Source organism: Meles meles, chromosome 4 (assembly GCF_922984935.1).
Source record: "Meles meles chromosome 4, mMelMel3.1 paternal haplotype, whole genome shotgun sequence".
Lineage (NCBI taxonomy): Eukaryota > Metazoa > Chordata > Mammalia > Carnivora > Mustelidae > Meles > Meles meles.
The window spans coordinates 16886054-16904156 of record NC_060069.1 but is presented as its reverse complement, the minus strand read 5'-3'; the positions used below and the strand labels follow the sequence as shown (position 1 = coordinate 16904156).

Sequence of the window (18103 nt, the reverse complement as noted above, 5' to 3'; positions counted from 1 at the left end):
GACTGTTCATCTCAAATTTAATGTGAGTTTGTGTGTGCTTGTGCGTGGGCGTGTCTATACTGGTGACCAGACCTGAATTATGACACAATCTTGGTTGTCTGGCTAAATTGTCTCTCCTGTTCAGGGGTCAAAGATCATTTCAGCCTCAGTGTCCTTTTTGCTACCTACTATGGGAAGCAGCAAATGTGAACTTGTGAAACTGAGGGGTGACTTTTATCACGTTATTTTTCTTTACATTTCTCCATCAACCTAGCTCAGAAAATACTGAAGAAATAAAAACAACTCTTCAACTACTAGGTTTCTGTGATCTGATCATTTCTAAAGTGAAAACCTCTATTACCCTAGCAATGGTCCCTTGAGTGTTTTATTTCCCTTAGGCATAAACATCACAAACAACAAACCCTCAAGCCCACAGCAAAGAGAATGCAGACACAGGACACCATTCCTTTTCCCACAGCTTTTTTAACTTGGGGCGGTAGGCTAAATTTTGGCGAGGATGATGACATTCACGCGAGGGGCGGGATAAAATTGTGTCTAATTCCACGTTAATGGCAGCGCTCGCCTTAACCACTTCCCCTCCCGCAAGGTGGTGAATTTCCCCTGTGTGCTCCCCTGTGGATCCGGAGACCCTTCTCTCTTTAAGAGAGCCTCCCGCGCCCCTCACTCCGCCCCCTCCCAGGTCTCTGGGCTCGTCAAAGCTTCCCGAGAGCCATGGTTGGTCCAGGCAGGCAGTCGGAGCACCTCATGGAGCCGCTGCTAACCGGGGGTGGGGTGGGGTGGGGTGGGGGGGTCTGTTTGTAGTACTCTCAGTCCTGATGTCACAGGCGCGGCAAGGACATCGCAAGGAGGAGTCGGATTACAGTAAGGATGGGCAGTGCAGCAGGCAGCCGGAGCGCACGCTCCAGCCGCCGGGGATCGTAGCCCGGGAAAGGCAGCCTGCAAGGCGCTCATCCCGCGGAGGACGCACGCTCAGCGCTCGCAGCTCTCCGCGCCGGGGACATTTCCACCGAATGTAGCATGAAACGGCTCTGCTCTGCGTGTCAGCCTTGGGTGCGAGCTGATGCTGAAGACGCCGCGGTGGGGTTCCAGCTGTCTGATTAATGAGAAACATAATGTATTTTGGTGAGTGTTAACTCTGATGATGTAATTCTGGGGGTGTCCAGCCCTTCGTCAGTGCAGACCAGCCCTTTAAAAAATCTTTAAGCCGCGAGAATATATTACGTTAAACCTACCTTCAGTTGGCAAGTGGAGAACCAAGCTGGTGCAGCCTTCAGGGCTTCCTTTGTGCTACAACTGGGGCTGTTTATTTGTCGTGGATGAGTTTAAGTTGGAAAAGAAAGGAAACTGGTGGGGTGGATAAACTTTGCCTTGATTTGTCTGCATGAAGTTGGCTTTTTTAGCTAGGTGAAGAAGGAGAAATGGTGCGGCGTGGGAAGTCATGGGCTCACTCAATGGAATGTAAAACTAAGTTCCTGTACTATTGATGCTGTGAAAGCTTGGTCTGTATCAATGTTTCATTAGACGTTTTGGTTTTTCCCTAATTCTGAGCCAAAAAGGGAAAACATTCTTTGGTGTGCCGCGATTGAACAGCTGAGGACGCTTCTCCATACCGTCCCATTTTCCTTCCAACTAGAACAGCCTAGCCCCAAATGCATATTATTTTAAATCTTTAGAGGTCTCGAAGCTGTTAAATATTTGTGCAGTTTAGTTGTGTGCCACGGTGGAAAGCTCCCTGAAGATTTTCAGCTGAGCTGCCTGCATTTCCAGAAAACATGTTGAGGCTTAGATCTGGGCTATCACTGGAGCACTGTAAGCGGGCTGGGAGCTTGTGCTCGCACTGTAACACTGCAACTTACTGCTGGGAGAGAAGGCTCAGCCCCTTCACTCACTAAGAAGCAGCCAAGGATTGGGACTGAATCCCTCACCCTCCTCCCTGAAGTTATGCTTTCCTTCTGTAAGTTCCATCCCGCGTCATCATCCGAGGGCATCTATCTGGTATTAAAAGGTTTGTGAGAACAGCTGGAGAGGGGCCAGGGAAGAATTCCAAGATGCAAATGCTCTGGGTCATTTCTTGGTTTGCTTTAAATCTGAGATCGAGAGTCATTTTTCAGATTAAAGAGGTGCTTGGGTAAACTCCTGTTGGGGAGTATTCGTTTCTTGGCCATTTATTTGTGTTTACTATTTGCTTTTGTTTTCTTGAGACTTTGAAATATTTGTGAAAGTATGGAAGGAACCCAAATTGGGAGAACTGAATGCCTTTAGTTGTCCTGATAGCAGTTTTGATTTCCCTATCATGTGTGTCGTCTTAGAAAAGAAGTCTTAAAAATAACTAAAGTTGATTTGGAAGAAACAATCCTCATTTCATAGCCAAATTTAAGCCGAATCCAGAGTTAAATAACACCTCTTTCCAGGCGTAGTGATGGAGGTGGTAACCTTGTTTATTGGCAACCGATAAAACACCAAGTTGTTTTTTGTGAATATATTTTTGGTAAATGGGAAATCTTGTAAAGGAATATGTCTTTTGCACAAAATAAAATTTTGGCATCTGTAATGATACTGAGGGATAGGAAGTAGATTATAATTTTAGTTAAAGTTTTCAGCCTCTTGCAACAATTCCTTATGTGATTGTGTTGAGGAAGGGAGGTTGGCCAGAGTAGTGGCATAGTCTAAAAGTACTGGTCAGTAGCCGTCCCTGCTGTCCTCGATTATCATGTGGCTGTTGGAGAAATGTTCACTGGGCTAGCTCATGTTAACTGTAGGCTAGTCCAGCTGTCTTGTAAAGCAGGGTGATTCACAGGGCAATTAGTTTCACTGTGTAATGCAAGTTTTTAATAGTACCAATTGAAATGTGATGTCCTACTTCAGATGAAACCGTACTCTTTTAAAGGCAAAGCTAAAGTTGCCCTCTGTGTCATGAACAGGGTTCAGTCTCACCATAATTCCAGCATGAGATACGTTTTTCTATTCCTGGAGGAAATCGTGGGTATTCAGGAATGCCGTTTATTTCAGGTTATGCTATGTAGCCCCTCGCTCAAGCTGTTAGACATTCAGAACTCTGAGAGCCCACCTGTCTCTAATAAAATGCATGGTGTAAGAGCTAGGGCAAGAAGAATTGAGCAACCCAGGCGTTTTCAATAGCATGCTAATGTTTACAAATCCCTAAGACGACGTGTATATATATGTGTGTGTGTGTGTGTGTGTATTTCCAAAACTTCAGCTATTTCAGGTAGTTTTTTGAAAACAACACTTTCACTTTGTAGTTTGCCCATGACTTTCTTCTTCATTCTTGAACTGAGTCAGGGAGAACATGGACAAAGAGCAAGTGGGGCTGCATTCCTGGGCTTTCCTGGTGGTTTGTGGGCGTGGAGTTGAGGCAGCAGATGACTTATTTGCTTCCCCAGCAGGGAGTGACGAGGAGTACGGTGATGCTGTAAAGCCAGGTAAACTGATACGTAGGCAGGATAATTACCGCCCTTATAAATAATCTAATTTGTCAGTGTTGCTCAATACCCCCCTTCAAATATAACTGAAGCATCATTGCCTGAACAGGCTGGCTCAGCCTGCCTGCTTTCCTGTATGTCTCTCTCACCTTAGGGACTGGACAACTGGGCCCCGTCCTTGCTCAGCTGGAGTCAGTTCCCTGTGTGCACAAGTGGGTGGAATATGTAATATTTCCAGTTCTCAAGAACAGCTCATGTTTTGAGTGTGCTGTCTCAGACTTACAAGACTAATGGACCCTTTTAATGACTTAAGCCTCACTCTTATCTCCTATTGAAATTTTAGTGCAGTGTTTTCAATAATTGTTCCTTTGCACTTACTGTGCAGTGATTTAAGAGTTTGCTGTTCAGTCACCGTGGATACTTTTGTAACTTATGCTATCGATCTTGCATTCATTACATGGAGTTAAAAATAAGGTTCACAGAGGAGAGAGAGAAGCAAGGAAAATCCCAGTCAGCAACCTGATTGGGGATTTACAGTAAAAGCAAGGAAAAAGAATAAATACGTATGAAATTCCCTCCCCACCCCCATAAATATTTTACGTAGTTAAAAATCACATGTGCCAAGGATGAATAGCCATTAATAATTGATCCAGAAATAAAAGCAAGGCAGCTGGGAGGCTTCTCCTCAGATTAAGGAAGGGAGGCTGTGGGTGGTTGTCACTACAGCAGACCTGAGCTGCTGGGTTACAGTTTGGTTAAGAGGAGTGTGCGGGTATGAAGGGCATGTTCTTTGCTTGACTGCATCCCGGCTATTTGTCAGAGCCTGGCAGAAGGTTGTAACCATGTACTCTCTCCAGCTCTAAGCACCGTATGTCTGAATCATCTCCCCCCTTCCATCTGGCCCACCACATTTCTCCACTGCTGGAGTGGTGAGTCGTTGCCAGTGGTCAAGTCAACCTCAAACATTATCCATCGTTGGCCAGAGAGGGGCCGTGTCTTGATCCCTTGCCATCAGGAGAGAAAACAGGAGGCTGATTACACTGAGGAGATTCTGTGTGACTGAAATTAAAGATGTTTTCAGGCCCGAGTCCACCAGCTGGAGACTCTGGGGAGCTTACAGCCAATCAGAGGCCAGGGCTTGCTCCATGAGAATAATCTGGAAAAAGGAAATGATGCACCTTCAACAAATGAACAGAGTGGAGAGAAAAATAATAGAGGCCACTCTAAATGCTACTGTTAACAGGGTACTAAATAAACCCTGAGAAAGGGGCAAACTCAATCTAGAAAGTATGAGAGGGCCATTCAAGTTCAGCTTACTGTTTCTTGTGGATCAGCTGTCTTCCTTAAAATGCCTGCAAAAAATAGAAAAAATACTCCGCGGTATGCCGATCATAACAAGAAATACTTAATTGAGGAAACTTGTAATACAACAGCTAGAAAAAAATCTGGTAGGAAAATTCTAGCCCAGAAACCTATTCCCCAGCCTCTAATAGATACGTTCGTACATTGTCGTAAGAAGGACTTTTGTTTATCCTCTGGGATGCTGAGAACATTCTCACGTCAGCATTTATACTTTTGGTTGTGGCTGGACCATCAAGTTTCACCTCTGAAGCAGTCTGTTAGGAAAACAGTTAAGTGGCAAGGTTATGGGGAAGGAAATGAGCAGAAAACAGCAGGCAGCAGAGAAAAACATTCTTCTTTTTTTGTGTGTTTTCAGTGGAAACATTTAACTCGTCCTAATTAGTTTGTACTGAGTGATCTGTTATGGGGAATTAGGTCCACTAGAGTCTCTCTAAATGCTCTGGAGGTGTTTCTATCTTCCTGAGGCTGACAGGAGGACAGAATAATCGGGAAGGAACTTGCTAGTGCAGATTACCCTTTTTAAAGCTTGAAGTCATTACCATTATGTTTTATTACAAATGAATCTAAATGACATGCAATAAATTACTACATAACAGGGATGGAGAATGTGACAGGTGAATCCTGTCAGAAGGGATCACGTGCAGGAACCAGCAATCAAAGAGAACTTGGAAAACCATAAAGGTTTCTTTCTTAAGGCAAGCTCTCTTTCAAATTCATGTGAAGCTCTTATTTTAAGGAAACGAATGCCAGATTTGATCAATATGCCAGTAGCATGGTATCCTTATTACACTCTTAAATTTTGAGCAAAAAAAATATTTTTAAGGACCTTATTAGTTACTGTAATTATATGGAAATGAGATGGGTTTATTTAAGGGATATGTTCCAAAATTCATGAGATAATGACGATTTGCAAAGTTACCATTTTGTGGGTGGCATAATTGTTCCAAAAAACAAATGAAAAATTTAAATTAGTGGTTTCTGACTTTCATTCCAGAAGATTTGGTCACAGCTGCTTTTGACTGAAACCTCCCCTGATAAGGCAAGATGTGGCTTGTGTGTGTGTGTGTGTGTGTGCACGCATGCACTTCATATTGGATCATCAAATAGTGCCTTTTTATGTATATAACTGAATTTCATTGCTCATTCACATCTTGTATGTGTTCCTGAATCTTTGCACATCATTTAAAAGGTAAAACATTGGTTTAACAAGATGGATATTAAACTATTTTTTTAGCACAGCTGGGTTCAAGTTTAACAACCATTATATACATTAGAAGTTTTAAAAAAATCAAGTCATAAGGTTAATTTTCAAGCCTTTTTCTGTTTAAGAAAGAGCAATGCTTGTGCAAGCAGAAACCTATCTCTACTTTGACCTTGAGAAAGAGATGTTTCCATTTGTATTACACTATGAAAAACATGTCAAATAAAACAAACAAACAAACAAAAACAAAGGTCATAGCTGCTGCCCCCCCTTTCTCTTTAAAGAAGCCATTACATATCATTTCCCACAAAGATTAGTTTTGCAACAGAATTTCACACATGATTGGTGGCATTAAGAGAAAATACGGCCTAAGAGGTGGCTAGAAATATCAAAGCTTAAAGTGGTTGAGATCATGCTTGAACCAAATTACTAGGGTTGAAAATAGGAAGACGCTTTGCTCTGTCGCAGCGTTAAAATCATTATGAAGCAGCTGGAAGTCAGGCTTCGCTGCATGTGAGCTTTCAGGTTTACACAGCTTTTAAAATGTAAGGTATTTCCAGGAAACCCTCTTGACTCCAAAACCTGACATACACGTGAACCGCCACTGGAGCACTGGATGGGATGCACTGAGCCCCTTCTCCTTATCAGCGTTTCCATCTTCTCTTTTTCCCTACCCTTGCAGTATCACATTTCTGTAAGTAAGGAGGAAAGAGCGAAGTCACCTGGTCAAGGTCAGAAGGGAGACAGCAGTGGCAGGATTGGTGCTCTGAGCAAATGCCATCTGCCCCAAAGCATCATTGTACCTGGTGGGAGATGGGGGCTCTGGGGTGGGGATGGGGCAGGTGGGCTGAGCGTTCTCGTTTCCGGATGAATGCTGTTGACTTTGTATCCTCAGCACCCCATTTAGCTCAGTGCCAGGTGCATAGGCACTTCCAAATAGGTGTTGATGGTGCACCACAGAACGGGCTGGAGAATTAGGGAGGACGGCTGTCCACGTCCTCAGCAGGTCCTTCAAGGCTGATGTTCCCGGCCATGTATATGTGTGTTGACAAGACGAACACTCTCTTTGGCCCTGAAAACATTTTAGCTGCCCCCCCCCCTTTGTTTAAACCTTTAAAAGTAAGGACTAGTCCTTAGAAATTCGATCTTAAAATACATGTAAAGAATTCTACAGTCTCTTTTCTGTTTGCATTTACGTCTTTCTTCACAGGACTCTGCGGTGTAAAGAGGAACAGATCTGTAGACTAGTAAGACCAATGGACAAAAACCTCTGAAGAATACCCAATTAAAATCAACATAGAAGGCAGTAGACTTGCAGTTTTTATCTATTCACTTGATCACAGCTTCAGCCCTCAGCTTTACTTGGCTCCAGTGAGTTTGCCCCCCCCCCCCCATGTGGACATGCTCTTGCCACAAGGCTGGGGGAGATAGGACAGTCTGCTCTGTGCAAATAGCCAGACGTGCCCAGGAGGGCCATCACTTTTGAAGACGGTTGTTCCTGAAAGCTGAAGAAAATGGAGATAATTTTGACTACTGTATGCAAGCCTTTTGTAAAATTGTTCTTCACACTTACCTTTTTCATATTCATGCGTTTTGCTGATGAAGGAAAGTGCTGTGGCAGATTGCTCTGAGGATAAGAACGCCATAATGAATGTAAACGCACTTGGATAAACACGGTCCCTTACACTCGTATGGCAATTGGTATTTTTCGAAATGCATCAACATTATGCTTTTTTTAATCCTTCAAATGACCCATGACAGGAGGTAGATAAAATATAATTATTTCTATTTTGAGATGAGGAATTTGAGCCTCTGACGACTGAAATGACATTGTCAAGGTCGCACAGCTAGTAAACCTGAAGGCCAGGACTCGTTTGGTTCCTCTGTGGCTTACTTCAGTGCTCTTTACACCTGACAGAAGAGCAGAGGGGGATACATCTGTATTTTTTGAGAGGGAGATTATTTGTAACAATAATGCTAGAAAAATATTCCAGCTGATAGATAAATGAATACAGAGGATTGGGAAATAAGCAGGTATGTTTGTGTTTTGACTGGGTGGAATCACAATAATAGATGTCTGAAAGTAATTCATACTTTTATTTTTTCTGCCTTATTTTTATGCCAAATAATTAATAATAAAAAAAACCTACAAGTAGAATATTAAAATACTAATCGGCCTCAGGCAGGACCCGGCTTTCTCCACTGCCTCTTGTTTTTCCAAGGCAGTGTTAGATATTAAGGCTTGTATTAATTATAGGCTATATATTCCTGCTGCGTCACGACTTGACTCAATGCTTGCAAAAAAGAAAAAAATCCAGGTCATTTGTTCTACAAACTCTTTGATATTTACAGTGACACCGTCTCCAGTATTTGTTCAAGATGGAGTCAGCCTGGTCTTTATTCCATGACTGAGAAAAGAGTGAAAAAATGGCCTACGTTAGAATCTATCCGTTCCACTTACTGGCTCTATATCCTTGGGCAAGTCACCTCACATTTTTGATATCCAGATTTGTGTAAAAGGAGAATAATGGTAATATGTTTCCCACAGTTCTATTTTGAGGACTAAAATATACAAGGCATATAAAAGTGCCAAGCCCCAGGAAGTACATGGTAAGCCGCCAGTAAAATCTGATTCTTCCTTACTTTTCTCCTCTATATCCAGCCTAATATACAAAGGTATAAAAATTTAAAAAATCAGAAAACAGGAACCATGCTAACTGAAAACAGGTCAAATCAGAAAACGCGAACCATGCCGATTCACAAAGGACTTAATGCAGGTAATTTGTTAGATGGGTGATAGAACTGCTGAGAGGCTACCTGGGGGCTGGGTGAGGCAACCCGGAGATCAGCAATAGCAAGGAGCTGGTAGTTGTAAGACGGAAAGACAAGAGACAGGGCCCTGAAGGCCAGGCCCCAAGGGTCTCCTGGTGGGAGCAGGAATCCTGGCAGACCTAAAAAAGGATGGAAGGATTCGGCCTTAGGCATGAAGAGAGACAGACACATCCTCTCCCTGGCTTCTCCCTTCCACCCCAGTGCTCTGCCTTTGCCTCTCACTGGTAGAAGGGAGCCAGAGGTCAACTGACCGGGCAGCCTGGGCAGTGTATCCTGCAGATGTCAGCACCTGGGCGGTCCAGGGGAAGGTCAGGAAATAGACCTCAGGGCAAATTGGCCTAGAACCTGGAGGGAGATCTTACACCTGATATGAGTAGTGCTTTAAATGAGACAGTGTCTCTGCACAAACATCTCAATTATCGGCAAGAGGTTTGCTTGGGAGAGAGTCCGGTTCCGCAGCCCCTCACCAGTCCTCCGGGTTAGCTACTTTGTCAGTTTCTGGTACCGTGACGTTGGGTAAATTGGTGAATCCGTCTCTGCGTCAACTTTTTCATTTGTACAGTGGGTTAAAGAGTCTGTTTGACAGCGAGGTTCAATGAGTTGCTGAATGCAAGCTTCACAATATGCAAAGCACCATGTGAATGGGCCTTGTTATGAGGATGTAAAAAAAACCGAGTGAATTAGAAAGCCAAGAGGGAGCTTGAAAAAAAATAACAACTTGGAAATATATGTTCAGCTATGCAGTTTAGCATTCCAGCAGGGATTTCTGAGTGCACTGAGAAAGGAAACATTTGGGTACATCCTCACATAGCCTCCTGTATGGGGAGGTCAGATGTACCTGTGAGGCCATGTCTAATCTGTTCTTTGTGATTATTTTATAACAGAGGGGAATAGCAGGAGCAAAGGCAGGGAGAGAAAGTGAGCTGGGCAGGAAACCCTCTGTAATGATTCTGTGCCCCATATTCCTTCCTGTCCAAGGCTCTAACGGGAATACACACATTGAAAGCCGAGGGAGTTTATTAATAGTTGCTTGGGAAGGGAAGAGGGATTTGATATCGATTTTACCTATCCTTCCATGTGTTGCTGGACTTTTAAAGACTGATTTCTTTGGCTGACTGGCCCTGCTATTAAAAAAAAAAAATGAGGCTTATAATTAACTCTTATATGGAGTTATTAGCATCTCTCTCAAAGCCTTCTTGTAAAGCCCTGTGACAGTTCATAATTTATGGTGCCTTGTTTAGAAGCAACGCCAGGTAACCGCTCGGAGCATCGCCCTTGCCGGGCACGATGTGGAAGGCACACGATTGCCACCAGATGTCTCAATTAGCTGCTCCGAGGGATGGTGGGATATACCTTAGAGGGCTGTGGGGATCCTTAGGAGAACCATCCGAAAATTATCGGTTAAAATGTGCTTTAGAGGGGACACCTGGGTGGCTCAGTGGGTTAAAGCCTCTCTGCCTTCAGCTTGGGTCATGATCCCAGGGTCCTTGGATTGAGCCCCACATTGGGTGCTCTGCTCTGCAAGGAACCTGTTTCCTCTTCTCTCTCTCTCTCTCTCTCTCTCTGCCTGCCTCTCTACCTACTTGTGATCTCTGTCTGTCAAATAAATAAAATCTTTAAAAAAAAAAATCCTTCCCTTAAAAATAAAAAAAAAGTTCTTTTTTTTTTTTTTTCTTTTTTTCCTTTAAAACAAATGCTTAAGATCTTAAACATGAACCTTCTGGTCAATTACTCCTTTTTTTTTTTTTTTTTTAAGCACTGCGGCTCGGTTTTCCCTAACTTTAAAATGCTTAATAACGTAATAAGTTAATGAGAAAGTTATAGTGAGAAGCCCCAGGTGTGGACTTTATGGACCCCTTGGTTTCCTGAGAGGGTTTCCTAAGCCCTGTTTGTGGAGAGCAGGCCTGGTGCTGACAGGCGATGCGGAGCCACTGACTGAGAGGGGGTTTAACAGCCTCAGGGCCGGCTTTGTGCCAGGGGCTGGCGTGAGTTAATTCATTGCACCTCACCACCCTCCTTAAGAGATGATCAGTGGATCTAAATCCTGGCTGCTCAGTGGAATTCCCGGGGGAGCTCTCAGTAGCTGCATTGTCAAGGCCCCACTGCCATCCGATCAGATGAAATCTCCTTCTCTGCGGGTGGAGCCCAGGCTTCTGCGTTTTCTTTCAACACCTCCCTCCGTGGATTCTGAAGGGCAACCAGAACTGAAAACCACAGGGATGGGTCATTTTAACCAGAGCTCACCCTGCACCCTGGGAGTTCCCAGTTTGCCCAGGTCAGCCGGGCAGCCCGGACAGGAATCCAGCCGAAGATGTCCCCTGGAGCCCAAAGCCTGTGTCCTTTCTCCCTCAACACACTAACTCCCCTTCGGGAAATCAGCCCATGGTGTAAGTCCTGGTCCCATGACAACCTTTTTGGGCTGCCCTGTTGCCTCTGGAGCGGAAGTCCCTAAGAGATGGGCTCCCTCCCTTCTCTTTGGGGATCTTTATAGAGCTGCCACCCAAATGAGGTTCGTGCTCGTCGATTCAGAATCACGGTGGTATGGTTCTAGAAAGGATTTTAGAACCGTATTTGTCGAAACTCAGTGCTCATACATATGACCTGAGGATAGTAGTACACGGCAGCTCTTGATTCAGTAGGTGTGTGTGTGGCCTAGGAGTCCTTTCTAGTAAGTCCCCAGGTGCTCTCTGTGCTGCTGGGCCACTGACCACACTCTAAATAGTAAGGTGTTAGAGATTATTTGTCTACAAGAGCTACAGCTTTCTGCACATACGGGGATTCACCTCTAAGACTCTAACCTAAACCTCCCTATTTCTATCAGGGGACCAAGCATCCTCCTTTGCCTGGGCTCCCAGAATGTGGGCTTTCAGGGCTAACACTGAGAAAGTCTCAAGCTGACGGTGGTGAATTGGCCACTCTGGTTCTAACAGATCCAGCTTGAGTTCCAGGAGCTCAAGACTGAGGTCCCCATGGAGAACTTGGGCAAGGAACTTGATCCCTTTGAGCCTCAGTTTCCCTGTCTGTGAAGCGGGAATGATAAATGATAAACTGCCTAGAATAACTGTAGATATTAAATTAGGTGGTGAATAGAAAGCACTCGTTCGGTCTCACTAAATGCTGGCTGTGCCGATTGCCCCGAATTCATAGGCGTGAGCCCGCACTCCCTTCATTACTGAAAAGAACTACCCTAAAGGTCAAGGGTCGGTACTCACAGATCATCTGTATTCCAGCATCTTTGTGCAGAGCAGACAACTTGTAAACCACCTCCTGCCCCGAGAGATGATGGGCAAGCCGGGGTGAAGGCATTCATGTTCAGTGTATGTTTCCCTACCCTGAATATCAATAGGAATGTTTTTTGTTTGTTGTTTAGGGTAAGAGAGGCCTGGCTAAGGCTTGGCCACCTTGGGACATTTTGAACTGGACCCTGGTGTTCCTGTCGACCTTGTTCATCCATTAGTGTTTCTCTGAGCTCTGTAACAGCTTATGAGGGCAGCGGCAGCTAATGACTGTGCCTTCCATCTGCTGACCTGCCATTGTGTTAACAATCAATATCCTTAAAATAACACACACACACACACACAAACAGATAAGGCAGCCCCTACGTCGCAGCTTCTGCTAAAAACGCCCAAGGAGAGGAAAAAAGAAAGACTCTTAAGTCGTACGCTTCTTAGCCCAAGCCTGACACACGGGCAGTGGACCCATCAGTGTTTGTTGAGTGCAGTGCCAAACTGTGGGCATCCCTCTTTCATGCAAGTGAATTTCTAATAGAGAGCTGAGGTTCCACTTCGCCGTGTTCAATTGGCTGGTGTGGAGTGATTGAGGCTGGCTTTGCCAGTCCTTACCTAGGAAGGTTGATTCCCTTACCTCCTGTCAAATGCCATCAGCTTATCAGAGCACTTAGTCGGCCAAATATGTGACTGTTATAGGTGAACCAGGGTGCACTTGTGGTTTTCTATTATGACTAGTGAGTAGGACTCCTACAAGCAGCAAATTACTCCCCAGTAGGGGTTACCGGGCCTGAGCTGCTGCCGACGAGCATTTTAGACAAGAAAGCAAATGTACAACAAAGCGGAAGCTATTCTTGCTTTTCTCGAGCATGACGTGCAATTGCAGAAAAGACCCAACACAATCATTCTTTCCCTTACATCCATTTTAAAGGCAAAATTGGGAGATTTTTGTCTCTGGTCCCAGCGCTGCTTACTGTAGTCAGAGCCTAATGCCATTCTCATAGGGCATTAAACATGCAGAATCGAAGTCTGTGTCTCATAGACAAGAAAATAGAGGCCCAATGATTAGTGAATGCTTGTGTCTGGCTAGGAACAAGACTCGAACTAAAAATTAAACCCTGTATCTTTATCTAGTGGTGTGAATTTGGATGAATTGTCCTGGGCCTCAGCTTCCAGATCATTAAATTGGATAATGACAAGTCATCCTATCTCACCAGGCAGCACTGTACGTACTAAAAATAGTTGAGGTTTTTTTGAATGCTTAGTCCCTGCCATCATGTTCTAAGTATATCCCCTCAGCTCTTCCTCTTAACATCCCGGTGATGGAGGAATGATCAGTATGCCTATTTTACGGACGAGGAAATGGAGTTACAGAGAGGTCGAGTAATGGGAGTACAGTAAGGGGCTGAGCTGAGGTATACCTAAAATATCTGACTCCCCAACACAGGGCTCCTCCAGCAGTCTGTTCCATGTGACCTTGAGTATATCTCAGCGTCAGAAAACCAGAGCCCAGGAGCGTATTCTCACTATTCAGATCCAGCAGCAGGTTTCTGAAGCAGGCAAGCAAACTAACAAGCAAACCAACCAAAAAGCAAAACTCCTCTTGGTTTGCATGCCAAAAGCCAGCTGGTGGTGGGGCTGAGGCCCAGATCAAGGGAAGGTTCCAGTTCCCTTCCAGAAAGACTGTCTCTCCAAGGGCAGGTGACAGGAAATCTTATTCACAGACCATGTTGCACCAATCCCAGTAATGTTTCAAAATCAAGCTTACAAATCATGTCATCACAAGGACAGCTGGCTTCTGTGTGCCAGGAGAAGTGCGGTGGTCTTCCCTTGTGCATGTGTGTACCCCTTCCAGGGAACGCACTTTCCTTTCTCAGTGACTTCTTCCTGGGCACATCACCCATGATAATTTCTTATCAGATAATCATCTGAGTTTATTTTAGTTCCATGGAGCAACAGGGAAGTGAAGGAGACAACTGTCTCTATACCCGGAAGAGATTATTTGCTCTACTTTTGGAAAAAGTAATACATATATAATTTTTAAAATCAAGTATTATAAAAGGGTAAATAGTGAAAATGAAATCTTCTTCCTTTTCTCTTGTGCGCTTTCTTATATTTGAGAGCCTACATTCTGTGGAACACAGGGAAAGGAGGGTAGGAGAAATACTGAAGGTGGTCAAGAGGTACAAACTTCGAGGTATAAGATAAATAAGTCCTGGGGACGTAGTGTACAGCATGGTGAGCACGGTTAATATTGTATTGTGTATTTGAGAGTTGCTAAGAGAGTGGATCTTAAAAGTTCTCATCAAAACAAAAGAATATCATTGAAACCATATGAGGTGAGGTTGACTAAACTTACTGGGGTCATTTCTCAATATATACATATATTAGATCATTATGTTGCATACATTAAACTTATATACTGTTGCATGTCAATTATATCTCAAAGCTGGAAAAAAAATAAATTCGATGGGAGAGTATATGTATATACTCCCCTCTTGTTTCTATGTGGAATGGAAACCTACCACGAACCCTGCTTTATTTAGCATAGTGGATGTTTCTCATTCTCTTTATTTTATAGCTACGTAGTATTCTAATGCAGGAACAAATTGTGATTTATTTTACTGGTCCTTTTGTAAGAGAAATAACTTCTTTCCATTCTTTTACTGATAAAAGCAATGAATATCATTGTGCATACATAATTCTTTGTGTTCATGAACACACATATCTATAGGGTAAATTCTTTAAAGTGGAATTTATGGGGCAAGGCATATTAAATTATCATGGGTATTGCCAAAGTGCCCCATGGAAATTTTTTCCTGATTGATTTCTACATATATTTCTATCATTAAAGAGTAGAAAAACTCCTTTCAAAGTAGTAAACTGTTTATGTGAACGTCGCCTTGCAGACTTCTCAAATGTGGGTTCTCAGACTGAAACAAAATGAAATGGCTTCTGCTTTTTTTGTCCTTGCTCCTCCCTCCCCAGTCTATTTCTCCATTTCACTTCCATTGTGCTAATTCCATATGGATACAAGTTTCCATTTCCAAAAAAGGAATGGTGCCCTAAAAGGAAAGATGCCTTATCCTTTAAGAATGGGGATGTATAGAACAGGAGGTTTGCACCTTGTAAAGAAAATTGTACCCTCTGCCTCAAAGTTAGGAGGTTGGTCCTTGAGAGATCTCTACATCACTTAGATCTTAAGCCAAATATGTTTGGAAGTTTAATTTTCTTTGGAGTCAGTGGGCATTAAAAGATAAAGGCCCATTGCATAATTTTGTATTTCAGGGTTTTTTTCTTCTATTCCTAACTCTGTGTTCTTCTTTGACTTTTGCAGTGTCTCTATTTGAATATACTAAGCTTAGAAATAATCTGGAATGTCTATAGCATGTTTCTATGGTAAAAATGCCACATTTATTAAAAGCATAAAAACATAGGGTGCCTGGGTGGCTTAGTAGGTTGAGCATCTGCCTTTGGCTCAGGTTGAGATCCCAGGGTCATGGCACTGAGCCCTGCGTCAGGCTCCCTGGTCAGAGGGGAGTATGCTTTCTCTCTCCCCTGCCTCTCCCCCTGACTTGTGCGTGCGCTCTCTCTCAAATAATTAAATTTTAAAAATCTTAAAAAAATACACAAAAACTCCAAAAAAACCCCCAAACAAACAAAAAACAAAACAAAACAAAAAAAAAAACCGCAAAGACTCTAAATAATGATGATGGCTACCATTTATTGAGGTCTTGATTCTTTACAAACTTCGACTAACTCTCTAAAGTAATGATTTTTTTTTGTTTATTTTAATAATGATATTGTTTAAATGAACTAGATGTCATTCTCTCTGGTTTACAAAAGAGGAAATACATGCTTAAAGGTTAAATTTCTTGTCCCAAGAATATTGAAAATGGCAGGCACGGGTTTCAAACCCAAGACCATCTAACTGGACATCTGGTGTGTCAAAATGTTGACACCACCCTTTGGTATTTTCTAACACTCTACTCTTTGGCCACTTCTGTGATTTCTTGCTATGAAGGGACATTTATGTAAAGTGGAGGGCCTCAGTTTCCTGGTCCTTGCTATGGAAGAGTAGCAATCCCTGCTAGTATATAGACAATTTTAAGAGCTTTATCTGCAGTATGGGGACCTGAGGAAGGAGGGGGACCAATCTTCTTTTCTTTCTTATCTTGGAAGACAGAAAGGAGGGGGATGCTCATTGTCTCACTTTTTTTTCCTTCACTACAAATCTAGGGATGAGTATTATTATTCTCATTCTATGGATGAGGAAACTGACATTAAGTTACTTCCCCACTGTTATAGAGACAGTGTGCAAGTCTAGAGCTGAATCCAGGCTCACAGACTTTCTATTCCTTCTCTCTGCCTCCTGGACTCCAGGCTCCAGTCTGCCATCGTGTGCTTAAGTTTGAATGTGTGTGGGTCTGTGTACTTCTTAGCGTCCAGATGAATTCAGAGATTCCTCCCGGCCCTAAAATTCCTGGATCCTACACTAGCTTTGGGGATAAAGAGGTAGTACTCCTTGGAGGAATAAATCACTGTAGCTCACACAGGTTCCAAATACATGAGCAAGTGTCCCTCATTCTATCCCTCACTGTCTGCAGAACACATTATCTTTTGTGTGAACTATCATAATCGTCCCTAATGGGTTTCCTGACTTGATTCTTTTATGCTTCCAATTCAGCCAACATTTTGCTATCCCCACGCATAGCTATAGACATGATACCCCCCAACACATACGTACTTAAATGCCTCCAGTGATTCTTATTTCCTGATACAGAGCTTCCAAACTGCTTATCTAGGTAGTCAGAACAGTCCAGGCTTTTTTGGCCCCTAAAAATTTACCTTGCGGTTTCATTTTTGTACAACTACACTTATCTCATCCTAAACCCTGCTTTTTTTAAAAATTATTTTTATTAGCATGTAATATACTATATGCCCCAGGGGTACAGGTCTGTGAATCGTCAGGCTTACACACTTCACAGCAGTCACCATAGCACATACCCTCCCCAATGTCCATAACCCCACCCTCTCCCTACCCCCCTTCCCCCAGCAACCCTCAGTCTGTTTTTTAAGACTCAGAGTTCCTTATGCTAAACCTGCTTCTTAACCCTTTTGAGACTCTGTCTCACATTGTCTTTCCTACCTGATACATAGGTTTTTGTCTCTGTGTCTCTAAAACTCTACCCATTGATTATCTTCTTCATGCTTACTCTTTTCTATCCTTTAAACATTTTATGTAGAAACATAATCTTATGAATTCTTCAAGAAGGCCCACTGCAAGTGTACCTCCTTTAGGAAGACCATCTAATTCTTTACAAAAGGCATAAACACCCTCTCTGAATTTCCATGTCTGGTATTTCCAGAATCTATCTGAACAATAGCCTGGAGTGCTTGAATATTCTGATTCCTATTCCCCTCTCTAGATTTACCGAATCAGAATCTCCAGGGATAGAGCCCAAGAATCAGGATTGTCAAAAATTACCTCCAAATTTAATATCTCAAGATTGTTGGCTCTCCATAAATAAACCTATAAAGGCAATGCAGTTGCACTTAAAATACTAACAGGATTTAAATGTGAACTAGAAAAAGTTATGTCACAATTTATCTGAAAGAAAAAACTTAAGGAAACACTCCACTCCTGGAAATTATGAACAAAGATTGGTCTGACAGGGGAGACTTACCCTAAATTATATAATAAAGCCATAATAATTACATTATTTGGTCCTGAATAATACGTAATAAAAAACAGATTAGAATACCTAGAAGTCAACCTCAATACTTAGTATATGGGGACTTAGGCTATGATAAAAATGAAATTCAATTCATTGTTAAAAACAGTAACTATTAAATGGTTTGGGTACAACTGGATGAACATTTAGACAAATAAATAAAGTGGATTCCTATTCCACTTCTTACACCAAGATAAATTATAGATTGAACAAAGATTCAAACATAAACACTGATGCCGTAAATTTATAGAAAGAAGCCTGAGTGGATAAATTTATACTCTTGCACTAGAAAACGTTTTTGTAATC

At 42.8% G+C, this 18103-nt stretch overlaps 1 protein-coding gene across 3 annotated transcripts in view; it reads left to right on the top strand.

Moving 5' to 3' along the window:
- Nucleotides 1–18103, top strand: part of ZNF385D (zinc finger protein 385D) — a 940116-nt gene that overhangs the window by 643929 nt on the left and 278084 nt on the right. The window contains exon 1 of one of the 3 annotated variants that reach the window (XM_046001320.1): nucleotides 837–1122. The exons of 1 other annotated variant lie outside the window; for it this stretch is intronic. In XM_046001320.1, the coding sequence (XP_045857276.1) occupies nucleotides 1101–1122 (22 nt within the window). In that variant the 5' untranslated portion in view covers nucleotides 837–1100. Of the gene's footprint in view, nucleotides 1–836; nucleotides 1123–1834; nucleotides 1955–18103 lie in introns of those variants that run through there. One more of the 3 variants, XM_046001321.1, reaches the window with a different exon arrangement.